Raw genomic sequence first — 14,441 nt, 5'->3', positions numbered from 1 at the left:
GAACATATTTTAGACTAAGCATCCTAATGAAAAAGATTGCATTCCCAAGGAAGCAGAGGGATGCATTTAAGTAGGATTTACTTCTTACTTTTTCCCAACTAAAAAAATCCTGCCCACATCAATAAGCTCCACGTAGTCAGATTTGGATGAGCTTTGAAAAGCCCTGCCCCATTTGAAGGGTCCTGACATGGTAAATTATAAGCCTAAAACGGCAGACCACAAGCTCAGAGAACCTTTCTAGAGGTTCTCTGTTCGTAATAAAGAACAGTTTTAACATTGAGGCCGTATCTGGAAACGCCCTGTGCAGAGAAACAGGTCCTCCCTGTGCTAGACCAGCCCAGGTCCCCCTCCGAGGACAGTGGGGACTGTCGCCATCCCTGTGGCCACTTCCCAGTGGCAAAGTGGGGACCTAGGACCCCAAGCGAGCTTGACTCAGAATGGAGCTGCACGGCTGGGGTGAGAAAACGTCATTGGCCAAACGTGGGGAGAGGAGAGGGGTGGACGTTTTCCCACGGGGACCCTGCCACGGGGCCACAGGCAGCATCTCTGGAAGGAAGCTCCTTCACTGCCCCGTGTCTGACCCGTGTCTCTTCTGCACCACGTACACGCAGCTGCCTTACCTCAAAGCCAGAGAAGCTCAACGCCGTCCAGTGAAGTTGGAGCGACGCCCCCCGGCAGCCCTCACCACATCCTAACCTGGCGGACCGGGTGAGTTCCCCTTTCAGACCTCCGACCCTCCCTTCCTGGTTTGCAGCGATCCTCCGTGTTCTTCGTCGGTTAGAGCATAGCAGGTATGAGATCCTAGTGACAGAGGGTTTATCGGCAGGAGAGTGAGGTACTGGGGAACCGGGAATGACGTACAGCGCTGGAAACTTCTTCCTCTCCGGAGAAGCCCCAGGCGCTGCTGTTACCTTCCACCCCTCCTGTCCGGCGCCGTCCCTTTATTCGGGTGAATTCTCTCCACTCTCCTTCAGAGTTGGTGATGGTCCCGAAAATGTGGAGGGAGCCGAGTGTGCTTCTTTGGCCAGACTTCCAGACAGCACTGGACTTGGGGTGCGATCACCCCAGGCCAGCCATACCCACCCCCGGCCTGAGCCCCAGCCTGCTGCTTTGCATGCTTGGCAGTGTGTCCACTGTCTTGGTGTCAGGATGCTTCTTAAGGGAAAAAAAGCAGAAGGCTCAGATTCTCTCAGTCCCGGCCAAGCCCTTGTTCAGAACCAACCAACAAAGGGGGTCGGGTACCTTGAGACCCTGAGGAGGTGGCCCACAGTAAATGATGAAACCAAAACTCAGCTCCTTTTTCAGCTTTAAATGTAGGCAGAGAACACCACATAGAACAGTAAACCTCATGGACACTTAGGATGTTTTCATGTACAGCAGAGTCCGGCAGATACACGTGACCTGCTTCCTGCTCCCCTCACCGTCCCTGCCTCTTGCGTTGCTCCTAAGACATGGACTCTCAGTGGATGCTCCATTCTATCATACATTGGCTAAAGGAGTAAGAGGTCCCTTTATCCAGCTTTATTCAGTTTCTCGTTTGCTGGGGCATCTATCCATGGGGATGTCTGGGAAAATTTGACAGCTGTGAGTTACACCAGAAGGAAACTACAGGACCTGAACTGGCTCCACCTTTCAGGCTCTGTTCTTGGCAGACATTTTTTGTTGCTGCAGATTTACCTCTAGCGATTTTAAACCAGGCTTTATTCAGCCTTAGTATTTGACAGATAGGGAGCTCACATTTATTGAGTGATTGCTGTGCACTCAAAGGCTGGAAGCTTCTTCTAACATATCGGAGCTCATATAATCCTCACTGCAGTGCTGCAAGGGAAGTACCCAGATTTTTTTAGTTTTATAGATGAGGCTCAGAGAAAATCAGTGTCTTCCCAGTGTCGCACAGCTGGATGGTGCTGGAATTTCAGCCCTGCACTCTGTGGGCCCACACCAAGGCCTCGTCTTTTTCCACCAAGCCAGTGGTTCTTAAAATGTGGTACCCTAGACCAGCAGCGTAAGCACCACCTGGGGTCCTGTTAGAAATGCACCTGTCGGGCCCGTCCGTGACCCACTGAATCAGAAACTCGGGGTGGCGCCCGGCAGCCTGTGTGTTAGCAAGCCCTTGCAGGGGATTCTGATGCACTTAGGTTTGACAATCCATCACCGACCCACCCCACGCTGCCCCTTACTCTCTTGAATTAACAGACCCTGCGGTCCCAACTGCCAGTGTTCTGTGTCCACTCCCACTGCCTGGTCTGTTGGGCAGCAGCTACCCCCGTCCTTATTATACACCCTTATAACACTACCTTACGTACCACCCACACCCCAGCTCTAGCTCGTGTGGTCAGGCAGCTGCTGCAGGGCTTAGGGCCCAAGAGTTTCAAGAAGATAGATTGATTCATAGAAAGAATGCCAGATGTTCTGTGTATATGGTACCTCCACTGGCTAACCCATCTCACCCTGAATAAGGACCTTCAGATTTCAGGCTGTCTTCCTGGCTCCTCCAAATTTTCTGGATCACACCCAGTCTCACCTGATCTAAATACATGACTGTTACTTGACTGACAGCAGGCTTTGGAACTTACGAGCACCCCTCACTTGCCTTTCCCCTGGAGTGGATCCAGGGGATCCCCATTTTTGATCACACACAGCTAGTGAGGATTCAACACCAATTTGAAACAAAAATGAATTCTGGTCCTTAAACTCTTTTATCAGATTGAGTTGAATTATCATTAACGAACAATAACTGTTCTCTGTGATGTGATAAGAAAATAAGAAATGGGGGCTTCCCTGATGGCGCAGTGGTTGAACGTCCGCCTGCCGATGCAGGGGACACGGGTTCGTGCCCCAGTCCGGGAGGATCCCACATGCCGCGGAGCGGCTTGGCCCGTGAGTCATGGCTGCTGAGCCTGCGCGTCTGGAGCCTATGTTCCGCAACGGGAGAGGCCCCAACAGTGAGAGGCCCACATACCGCAAAAAAAAAAAAGAAAAGAAGAAATGGGTCCAAAGTGCCAAAGCCTGGCTGCCTTCCTAACAAAACTAAAGAGGTCTTTGACGCCCGCGAGGGGGCTGAAAGTTGCGCAAGGCCTGTGTTATGTGTCACTAGTGCTTGGGTGCGTAGTCAGCGGGGCTTTCCAATGCATTAATAAGCTCCTAATCGTGTCTGTGGCGGCTCCTCTCTTTAACCTGACCTCTCTTCTCTTCCTTCTGCTTTCCTTTGTTCAGAGAAGCAACAGAAAACTCGCCCATTATGGATGGGTCTGAGTCTCCAACTCACCAAAGTACTGATGAATAGAGGTATCGTAAGGGCATGTTTCATTCTTACAGCCTTCCCCCTTCACTGTTCATGAGTCTGTGATCTCAGGTGTGCTGCATCTGTGTTGCCTTTGCCCGTATGTATCATAATTTCCAGAAGGAAACATCTGAGTGGTGTGGAAGCCGTTATTTTCATGTCTTATTTCTAGATACATGTGGAAGTCGATGTTTATATGTATGTTTTTACATCAGGTGTGTGTTTGTTAGATATCCCCACTGCTACTTCCCAGAAAAGACCACAAAGTATGTTTTAGACTTTCCCAGGCTCTTTGTACATGCAGGTACTCGTAGAAGCTTTTACTGGTTTTAGTACTCAATGTTTGTTGAAAAGAACAGCATCGTGCAGTTTATATCTCAAGGCGCCAAGGGCAGACTGAGCTCATCCAGAACCACCTGGTCACCCACGCTTTCATCCCAGTGTTCTTGAGTGATGGCTGTGCACTCTACCAAGCGCCGTAGGGCTCTACTTTCCAAAATGAGATCCACCGACGAGCATCCTCACCCAGGAGCTTGTTAGGAGGTAGACTCTTGGACATACTGAATTCGAATCTGCATTTAACAGGATCCCTGGGTGAATCAAATGAACGCTGGAATTTGCAAAGCCCTGCTACAGTGGGCATAAAAACATGAACACCTGGTCTGGTTCCTGTCCTCAGGGGGAGACAAGGTATTGAAATTAAGAGTATTTCAAGGGTTAACTAAAAAGGATACCATTCAGAAGTGGCTAAAAAAAAAAAGTGATAAGTTTATTCCATCAAAAAATGATTCTTGCAGCACTTAGGTATTAAATGCCCTGAGACTTTAAACAAAATGCTAAAAGGTTTCCAAGGGGAGAAGGATCCCTTCCAAGGCCCGGGGTGCGAGGAGGGGGCTCGAAGGGTGGAGATCAGTTCAAGGGCAAAAGCAGCACAGATGCAGAAACAAGCAGGGGTGTCTGGGGAACAGCAGAGTGTCATTTTGCTGTAGAGAAAGAGCGAGACTTCAGCCTGAAAAGTAGGGTAGGACAAGATCCTGACCAAAGGGGTGAGACGTGAAACAATTTTTACTGCAAGTGCCCTCAGCTGGCAGATGGGGGATTCAGAAAACGGGCTGAGCCTTTGAGAGGAAGACGGTGTTAAAAAAATTCAATTGAGTATATTTGAAAGAGCTTACTGGCTTTATTTCAGTGATTCATGAATCAGGCAGCATCCAGTCCGGCAGATAGAAAGGAGCTGTACAAAACAAAAGACATGCGGCAGAAAGGAGCGGGAAGGAGGAAGTTACACCAGGTGAAAAAGCGGGTTGGCTGTAGCCCAGTCGCTCTCCGTTAGGGGACGGCAGGGGTCTGTCGGGCAGACGTGCTGATCCGGCAAGTCCCGATTTGACTGGTTAAAGATTCCTTTCTTGGGGAGCTGAAACTATAAAGTTAAGTCTCGGTTTGGTGATACGGAACCTATAGCCTAAGAGACTTCATTGTGGGTCTGCTGTCTTGTTTTTAACAATTACCCCCTTTTCATCAGACTCTGAGCCTAATTAAGAGAAGTGATCAAAATTTAAGGCATTAGTGCTACTCCCAGCTATGGCTTTGGAGTTCTTACCGTTCTTTCTCTTGCTGAATCTCTGTGTGGTCTTCACAGGTCACAGCACTGGGTTCATGGTCTTTCAGTCGGCCATTCTCTTTGTTCCTTTTCTGATGTTCTGTTCTGAGGGAGATCATTTGCTTGGTAGCTAGTGGCTGCAAAGTTGCATTTAAAGCTTTTGCGAGAATACAACACACTACGGCGACTGCTGTGACTATTATGAGCAGAATAATTCCCAAAGAAAGAGCCCGTTGGCTGGTTTGCTCAGTAATCTTACGTGGCTGAGTCTCACCTTCCCCAGAAGTGCTGATCCAGGTGCAGCAAGTGGTGTTGGTCACAGCACAGACATCTCCTTGGTCAGCTAAAGGATAATCAACCAGAGGCTTCTCTTATTATCAAGAACAACTCTGGCCAGAGAGTCTAGGGAGTTTCACTGGGCAGCTGTTGCTTTACCAGCAGATTCTGGAATCTTCAAGAGGTAAGGAGAGATTCCTGGTCGTGGCCTCATTTGCATCAGCTCCTGGCCAGCGGAGTAGGGCTGCACCAAAGGAAGCAGATTTTGAACCACTGAATGCTTCCCGGTAATTCCTGTTTCCATCTGTGGCTCGGGCCCCAAAAGGTGACAGCCGTGGAGGCCAGTACACCTGAAGGGTCTGTAGACAGCACAGGTGGTTTTATTCTCTTTCCCTTGCCTTGTGTCCCTTTCTCTGTACAGAGCCTGGATGCAGGGTTCCCCGGGGTGTTAACCAGAGACAAGGAAGTAGATCCCCAGGGTTAGGGAGTGGGACACAGCAGAAAGGTGGGCTGGCTGTTTGGTCCAGAGAAACGGAGGCACTGGAAATCAGGGAGCACTTTGTGATGGACGGAACAGTGTCATCACCGGCATCGTTATAATTCAAAGTCTCTGAGGTTAGATTTACCCCCCTTTGCAACGGCCTTAGATATGTGAACAATGGCATTATCTTTCCAAGCCAGAGCAAAGCAAAAAAGATGGACAGCAAGAATCATAAAAACCTTCACAGTGTGAGAATTAGGAAAAGGATGGTCAGAGAGGGAAGGAAGAATGGAAAGACAGACATGTTCTTAATCTGACATCTTGGGAGGAAGCAGTCTGTCTATCTCGATGGTGGCTACTTGCTAGTCGGTTTGATTGATTTGAGATCTCCAGCTTTTTCACAAGGGACCAGAAGTCAGGTGGAGCCTTCATCAGTTGTGAAATATGCACCCAAGGTTTGGCCCCTTGTGATTTGGCAGCCATGTGGTGGTCAAGAGTTCTTGGTAGGTTCCTTGCCATGAATCTAGGTTTTGCAAAAGCATCAGAGTAAAACAATAACTGTCTGTAAATGACAAAAGAACTTAAAAATGCCCATTGCTAAAGATCTGATGAGAGTTCATTATAATGGAATTGACAAGGAAATTTGGTTATTTTTGTGATTGACAGAAAATATTTTAAGATAACCAGAATTATGACTGATAACATTATACCAAGACATATCAGACTTCTAGGAATTTCACACAATTTCTAGAACACTTAATTATATTAATAATTAAGTGTTATTAAAATACAAATACCCAAGAAGATTTATCATCACTTCATTGGCAATGCTTCCCATGTAACTGAACAATAAACCTAAGTAGTTTAACATCTCTTGTAAGGTAAGAGACAAATCCTTTGAAATCCGATTTAGATAACCATAAGAACATGGGAGCACACATGTACTACGGTTTACAAGATATTTGTGTCAGATCGGGCAAGGAGAGTTATGATCGGGGAAAGGTAAAAATAAGGCACTGGGAAACGGGGCTGCAGAAGTTTAACGCTGTAGCTGACATCGAAGGGACTTCGGCTGTTGCTTAAGGTGGCACCAAGGATGCTAGAAGAACAACCGGGTTACAGGAGGGACCAGGGAGGCTCCAGCCTCACAGACAGGTCGGGTTTTAAATGACAAATACGGAGTCTGAAAGGTTACCTCCCTTGGCAGTTGCCTGGGAGACACGGGCAACCCGGAGAGAAAGCAGATCAGTGGAGGAGTCTGGTTAACTTCCCCCATCGTGATTGCCACAGTAAAGAGAACAGTGGCGGAAATCAAGTTAAGTTATACAGGCCTGGCCCCGTTGTCTTGGGATAGCTGTCTATGTCCGATGTCGTCTGCTTCTGGTGCCGGAAGATCTTAAGTGTGAGATCACCAGTGGCTTTGCTGGTTCATTCTGGTCCTGTTACTCCTTTCAGGTGGGCCGGATGCCTTCAAGTTTAGCTGTGCAGGAACTGGCGAGCAGTACCAGAAAAGATCCTTTCCAAGGAGGGGAAGCAGGAGTCCTTTAGTTGGGGTCTTTTCCAGCGGATGTATTCTCCAGGAAGTAGGTCATGAGGGGTGTCAGTGTCAGGCTGTAATCTTATTCAGCATAAGCTTTTTAACCTGTAGGAGGAATAGAGAATAGATGACTAGCAATTTTTTAATAGGTCCTGTCGGGCAATTTGAGGGTCACAGTATGGAGACTGAAGCAGATGCACGGGTCTGCCAGATACTGTTTCATTGGGAGTGAGCTTAGGTTTTTCAAAAGGCAAGGACCTTAGATGCAAAAGGACCAGTGACAGCACCTTGGTCAAAGTCTCAGGAAATTTTCCTAATTGGGTTTTAATGATGTCATTAGTCTTTTCTCCTGGTCCTGAAGGCAGCCTGTATAGCATAAGAAGGACCCTCCAGAGCTCTCGGATTACCTGGCCAGTAAAATGAGCTCCTCAGTCACTATGCAGAAATGATGGGGGTGCCCCATATAGGGATGACGTTTTGAAGTAATTTCTTTGCTACAAAAGAGGCAGTTGCTTATCAACAGGAAAAAGCTTCTACCCAGTGAGAAATTTGTTCTTAACAATTCTGATTAGTCGTGAAAATTTCTCGAGGCATTAAACAGTTAGCCAACATCTTAAGTTCTCATCCTTGGTGACAAATTTGTAACAGAGATTAATGTGAACTTATTTGACTAATAAACTCAGGTAGAATAAAAGTTGTACATATGCATTATATTTAACATACCTACTTTAATTAAACCAACAAACTTAAGTTAGCTTTTATTTACTAAAGATTTTTCCTAGATCCTGCAAACTTGAAAAACATTTGGGTTAAGTTTCTGTATTTCAGAGTTTTAGAATACTTAATTTGATAATCGCTTATTTTTCTTTAAGCCAATTAAATATGCTCTTTTACAAATTAATTTTGGTAATACCACTCAGAGGTAGAAAAACATTACAAATATACAGTGTACATAGATAAACATCCAGACAGATGCAGAGATTGTAAAGCTTTTGTTTTAAAATTTTAGCCATGAGACAGGTACAATAATGCAAAACTTACTAGTTTATAGAAGAACACTTTTATCCAAATCCTGTTTCTGGAAGTTGGAGTAAGGTAGGGTTACCTGCTCAGATGGCTAATGCTTTTCATTACTATTTGTGGAGAAGACACTTAAGATTTTTCATTCACCTAAGCTCCAAATAACCTTCCCCATCTTTTTTTCCTTCTGGTGAGAATTACCTGCCTGAAGTTTGTGTTTCTAAGAGCTGGCCTAGGTAAGAATTCTTGGAGGAGACCAGGTAGAACATTCACAACTCAAAGGCACAGGAAAAAAATGGAACTTCGTCCAGGAAGGACTTTTCTTTCTTAAATCCAGGTATTTTACAATGTCTGCAAGCCTTTTGAGATGAAGAAGGGATGTCTGGGGATTGACAGAAAGGATAGGTGGGCTTTGAACTGCCTCTAGAGCTGCATCTCTGTGCTTGTAAAGACTAGGTCTGTAAGACAAGGACAGTCAGGGAATTGGGTTGCAACGTGAATGACATCATAGCCCATCCAACTACATTATCTTCTATTTGCTGCTTTAGATCAGGGAGAAAATCTTCAACTAAGATGGAATTCAAGAGATTCCTATGCTCTAGATTTAGAGCTTTGTCTTTGGAATGTTTTTCTTTCCCTCTGGGTACATAGCTTCATTTTGACTTAGGGGACAACGCCTTTAAAAAGTTCCTAACGGGCTCTGTATATCAGCTTCCAGTTTGGCCAACTTCTGACCACAAAGCTACTTAAACAATCCTTTTAAATATCTTGTCAGGGGGACAAACAGTAAAATACTCCTGGCCATACTGAAAGACGCCATGGATGCAAGAGGCATTCCCAATGAGGGTGCAAAGGACACCACTCTCCCAAGCTCCAGAGCCACTCCCAAAGATAACCAAAAGGAAAGGCTTAGTTCCCCTGAGGGCTGGCACTAATCGATAGGACCTCAGCCACAAATGTAAGGTGCAACTTACCTTTCTGTTATATCTGCCCAACCTGACGGTCGCCAAGCCAAGTTCTCAGGACACAAAACGAGACAAACAAGAAGGCGACAGCTGTCCCTGGGAGAGAAAAGATCAACCAATGGGTCTGGATTTGGAAAGGAAGGGACATGGACATTTACCTTTCTCTCTCAACTGGGCACTGCAAACAGAGATTCAGGAGAGCTGACTGTGGTCAGAATTCTCACCCCTTCCAGCTTCTGCCAGGTTTACCAGGATCCCATCTCCAGGCTCTGGAACAACTGGGGTTTAGAGAGTATAGCTCCACTAATCTACCAGAATTTGGCAAGGTTTTCCATAAATTTTAGTTTCCCCTTGGCTGTTGAAGGGAATAACTGGTAGCAGTTACAGGAGAATCCATGGAGTACCATCAACCCTGGGAGAGCCCAAATGGGGGTCCTTCTTTGAGGGTAGAAATGGGTGTGTCCGTAAGGCCACCAACTTGCTGGCTTTTGTTTACAGTCATGCAGTCTCTTCAAGGTGGGGAGACAGTGCAGACGGAGGACGAGTATAATAAGGCAAGGTGGAGAGGGGGAGTTAACATCAGTCTTACAGTCTTTTATTTTGGGTCTCTCTCTAGTATCTTTGTTTTATTATCCTTTTGCAATGAATCTTTCAGTGAAGCTATTTGGAAATTTTGAAGCCTTTTGGAGGCTTCCTCACGCCAATTAAAATAGGTATCCCATTGCACTTGTTTGACTTGGGAGCCCTTGCTTTCAGGTGCACTTCTGAAGTGAACGATCTTGGCTAATTGGAACATTCCTCATGGTGACCACTGCCATTTTAGTTTATCTTCAGTAAGATTGGTCCATGTGCATGCAGACAGACCAAAAACATTTTTTAAAACAAAACTGCTGTGGGTGGTTCCTAAGTCCAAGGTGGGGGGGCACCCTTAAAGCATTTAGATGACTGGGATCCCATTTTCGGAGTTTTTCCTAGAACAAAGAAAAATCCTCGATAGCCTAAGGCGTGAGCTTAGGGCTGGGACTTGGGGTGTGTTTGACAGTTTGCCTTTCACAGGATACTTCTTTGTCCTGGTGGACGGCCTTTGCCCATGACCAGGGGTCTCATTACATGGAATTTTCCTGCAGGTGGCCAGTGACCTATTGTGAACCTTGCTTGGCTGTGACCACCTTATCCTTACCCGGGAGGCTTGTGCTTTGGAGACAGTTGTCTCTCGTTAGGTGTCTGATCCACGCCCTCCAATGTTTGTTTTAGTTTTGCTCTCGGGAAAACTACACGTCTGAATGTGAACCAAGTGCATTATAATTCAGAAACCAAAGGGTACTCACCAGAGGGACAATCTGTCCTTAACTAAGTCCTGAATAAAGTCGGACACATCAACCAAGAGGAGGGAGCTTGAAATCAGAAGTCTCCTTCAGATCCCATGGCTGCCACCACTGTTAAAAAATCAAGTTCAAGTTTAAAGATCTTGTTGGCTTCATTCATTCAAGTTGCAACCCAGTTCCTTCTGGAATTAGAAACTGTCCTTGTCTTACAAACCTAGTCCTTACAAGAACAGAGATGCAGCTCTAGAAGCAATTCAAAGCCCACCTATCCTCTTTTTATCAATCCCCAGACATCCCTTCTTCATCTCAGAAGGCTCGCAGACATTGTCAAAGACTGGATTTAGGAACGTGAAGTCCTTCGTGGAGGAACTCCCCTTCTTTTCCTGTGCTTCTGAGCTGTGAATATTCCACCTGGTCTCCTCCAGGAACTCGTACCTAGGCCAGCTCTTAGAGACGCAAACTTCGGGGAGATAATTCTTGCCAGAAGGAAAAAAGAAAAGGCTCTTTGGAGCTTAGGTGAATGAAAAACCTGAAGTGTCTTCTCCACAACTGAGCAGCTAACCTGGAGTCCAGCTTCCAGAAACATGATTTGGATTCTACTGTTCTTTTAGAAACGAGCAGGTTTTGCAGGATTGCACCTGCCTCGTGGCTGCGGGCAGCACGGAGCTTGGCGTGCTCTCTTTCCGTCTCTGCCTCTACTCCCTGCTCCTGGCGGTCACTTGCTCGGGCATTTGCCCATCTCTGACCAGTGACTGGGGTTAGAGGACTCTAACTGGCCCCCTTGGGCCACTTGGCCACCCTCAGTGAGGGTAGGGCAGACACCCTGGTGGAAAGCACCACCAGGACGACGCAGTGTTAGGGAGAGACTGTCCCCCAATGAACAGCATATGTCCACCGGGGGTCCAACTACCTTTTGCCATGAAAAGTCTCTCAATCCCTCAGGCACGATGGCACAGGTCAGTTTTATCAGGGTGGAGAGGGAGTTTGCAGGGTGGGTGGGATGGAATCAGCTACTTACCACCAGAAGACAGTGATAGACGGGCAGGGCCAGTTCTGGAATTAGGGCCTTGATGCTGCTTTGCTTCTGAAGCCACCTTTAAGCGTATTAACCCCAGTATATATTTCAGGGGTTCCAGGCACAGGACTCTCTTTAAAGGCCACAGTATGCTCACAGGGGCCTTGGGTTTTCCAGCGTTGATGGGTTTTTGAAAAGCCAGATGAGAAACCTTCACGAAATCCAGAATGCCTTCATCCCCTTGTTCTTAGAGAAATCAGCGAATCAAACAGAAAAATGGCGATGATGGCTTATTCTCAGTCATAAGCTGGTTCACGAGGTTGTGTTGAAGATGCTCTTGAAACCTGCTTTCCTTTGAGTCTCTTCCTGCCACCCGTCCACAGCCATAACGGTAGCGCAGGGCACGGGGAGCTCAGCGGCAGGGGAGGAAATCATCTGACATTTATGGAAAGTCCTGATGCTGTTTCCAAATAGGTATTTCTACCCCCAAAACGGTGTGTGCTCTGGGGAGGTCAAACCTGAAAACCCAGCTTGAACAAACCCACACCTACTAACTCAGAGGCACAGACCCATGTCCCTCACAGGAATGCTATTCCAAAAACTGAAGGCTGTGGTTAAAGGCCTACAGGTCTCATCCCTTTAGGAATCAGCACGAATGAACACTCAGAAGTTACTAGGAGTAGTGTGGCTGCATGGGAGAGTCACGTGTGGGGGGGGTCTGAATGCTCCTGACTCTCAAGCACACGCCAGACCAATTAAACCTGCATCTCCACAGTGGGCCCGCACAGGAGTGTTTTGGGGGTTCCCGGGTGACTCCCACATGCAGCCGAGCCCAAGGGCCACTGCATTAAGTGTTAGCTCCGTTTCCCTCCACAGATTCGCAAGGGTTAGGTCCCCTCTGTGTGAATGTTCTCCAGTCTGCGCGAGCCTGCTGTACGCTCAGCCCCATCGCAGGCCTGGTTCCTCATGCACAGGGAAAACTAGTGAGCTCCTTATCGTCCCCCTATGGACACATACTTCTGAACGCAGACTGCTAAGTGACATTCCCCCCTAACTGTCTCCTCTCGTCCTTGGATTCCCTGCAGGAGCTACAATGATAGCTGTTTCCTGGATTCCCCCCTCTATCCAGAACTAGCTGATGTCCAGTGGTGCGGGCAAGAAAAAGCCAAGCCCGGGACCCTCGTGTGAGCCAGCCGGCCTCAATCTGGCGGCCTCGACGCCATTCTGAGATCACCTCACTGCCTCTCATTTGCCTTACCCAGACGCAGTGTCACCCTGCACCAGCTTCGGCCCTCAGCACTTTTCTTCTCCTGTCTCCGCGTCCCCCTCACCCTCCAAAAACCTGACTGAGGAGACATTCTGGAAGGTTCCGGTCCCACTGTGTGTCCCCTGGCTCCCTTGCCCAGAGAGCCAGGCACCAATCCTCAATGGCACCTTGGTGGCTCCCCCGTGCCGTGACAGCCCCCTGGCCAGGAACCATCAGGGAAGCTGGCTGGCCTGGATTCCTGTGGACTAGTGGCATTGGTGGAAACCAGGAAAGGGGACTTAAGTACAGGGTGATCCAGAAAGACTGTGAAAGCTGGGGCCCACCTGCAGGCCCACCAAGCACTTGGTGAAGAAGATGCCTCGTGGGAATATTCAGCGGACAGCTGAAATACTTCCTGGGAGGAGAGACTGTTACGGGAGCAGGGAGAACGGAAACAGAAGCTGAACACGTCAGAGATGCATCCAAGGATCACAGTCAGTTATGCTGCCAAAGATTTTAAAAAATTAAAAACTAAAAACACACAAAAAATTAAGAGGGGCCAAGAGGAAGACGTTCTTTCTGCAATGAAATCTCTTTTAAATCCTCAACTGCATCCCACACGTGAAAGTCAACCATCTGTGACGTGTGCCCCTCACCCCTCAACATTCCACCTCCCTCTCCATCGAGAGCCTGAAAACTACCCCAATGTGATGGTCACGTCGGGGGACCCCCTGGCTGGCATTGCTGACTTGGATCTCCGTGAGTCTGGACCCCAGGGAGAACAGACCCACGGCGAGTAGCGGAGTGTCCGCTTAGCCCTAGCTTGCATGGGGGGTTCAGCCCAAGACACAAAGCTGCTTTCCTTTGGGGATTTGTAGGAAACGTAAGGTGATGGTTGCCAAAAGTGGTTCTCTCTCATTAAAACAACCAGTAAAAGTGTATCCTGTTTTTTTCTCACAAGGTGTTTCATTTGATCTTTTATGGGAAGCCAAGGGGAAAAGCACATGGCGATCCATTCAAGTGTTTAACTGTGGTAGCCCCTTTCTGTTCATTAGCACTTGTGTGACAAAGAGTTCAGATCCGATGGCACCCGGTTAACAACGTGTCACTTCTTCCAAGAACCCAACTATGCCCTCAGGTAGGAAGACTGTACTCACATGTCTACTAGCTGGCAGGCAGAGCAGGGTTGAAAACATATATCAGCTCCCAGAGGGCCCATATGCCTACGACATCATCAGCTACCTTGATGTGTCACGATGGTCTGCAGGTACCAAAAAAGGAAGAGAGAAGAAAGGTGTGTGGGAGCTGCACGTTTACATGTGTTCTGAGCTATGCTTAACACACAACTGGAAAGCCATCAATCTTCAAAGGCCTCAAAAATACTTTTATAATACTAACAAGTGCACACTCGTAGTTGGGTTATTTCAAATGGCACAAACACGGTCTCCACAGAGGTGGGATGCTGTGCTTACTGGCGCAAGGGGCGGGGCGGGGGCGGGGGGGATTTCTTTTCTCACTTGTAATGACTTCCTACTGGAAAGGCAGTGGCCAGCCAGAGACAGGAGCTGGGGTGGGGTAGATTTGTGGGCAAGCAGAGTTGAAGTTAGCTTTAGCGTAACAAGAAAAAGCTTTGTTTTTTATGTATATGTAATCCAAGAATAAACAATAGACTCTACCAGACCAGGAGGGTAAG

The 14,441-nt window shown here is 47.5% G+C and overlaps 1 protein-coding gene across 7 annotated transcripts in view; it reads left to right on the top strand.

Annotated features, from left to right (window-relative positions):
- FRMD4A (FERM domain containing 4A) overlaps positions 1-14,441 on the top strand; it is a 346,032-nt gene that overhangs the window by 320,375 nt on the left and 11,216 nt on the right. For 5 of the 7 annotated variants that reach the window (XM_060097749.1, XM_060097748.1, XM_060097754.1 and 2 more), the window contains exons 22-23: positions 612-708; positions 12,588-14,224. In XM_060097749.1, the coding sequence (XP_059953732.1) occupies positions 612-708; positions 12,588-12,690 (200 nt within the window). In that variant the 3' untranslated portion in view covers positions 12,691-14,224. Of the gene's footprint in view, positions 1-611; positions 709-3,216; positions 3,313-12,587; positions 14,225-14,441 lie in introns of those variants that run through there. The other 2 variants (XM_060097750.1, XM_060097751.1) reach the window with 2 other exon arrangements.

The sequence above is a fragment of the Mesoplodon densirostris genome, chromosome 4, assembly GCF_025265405.1.
Source record: "Mesoplodon densirostris isolate mMesDen1 chromosome 4, mMesDen1 primary haplotype, whole genome shotgun sequence".
Taxonomy (NCBI): domain Eukaryota; kingdom Metazoa; phylum Chordata; class Mammalia; order Artiodactyla; family Ziphiidae; genus Mesoplodon; species Mesoplodon densirostris.
This window is presented reverse-complemented; position numbering and strand designations above follow the sequence as displayed.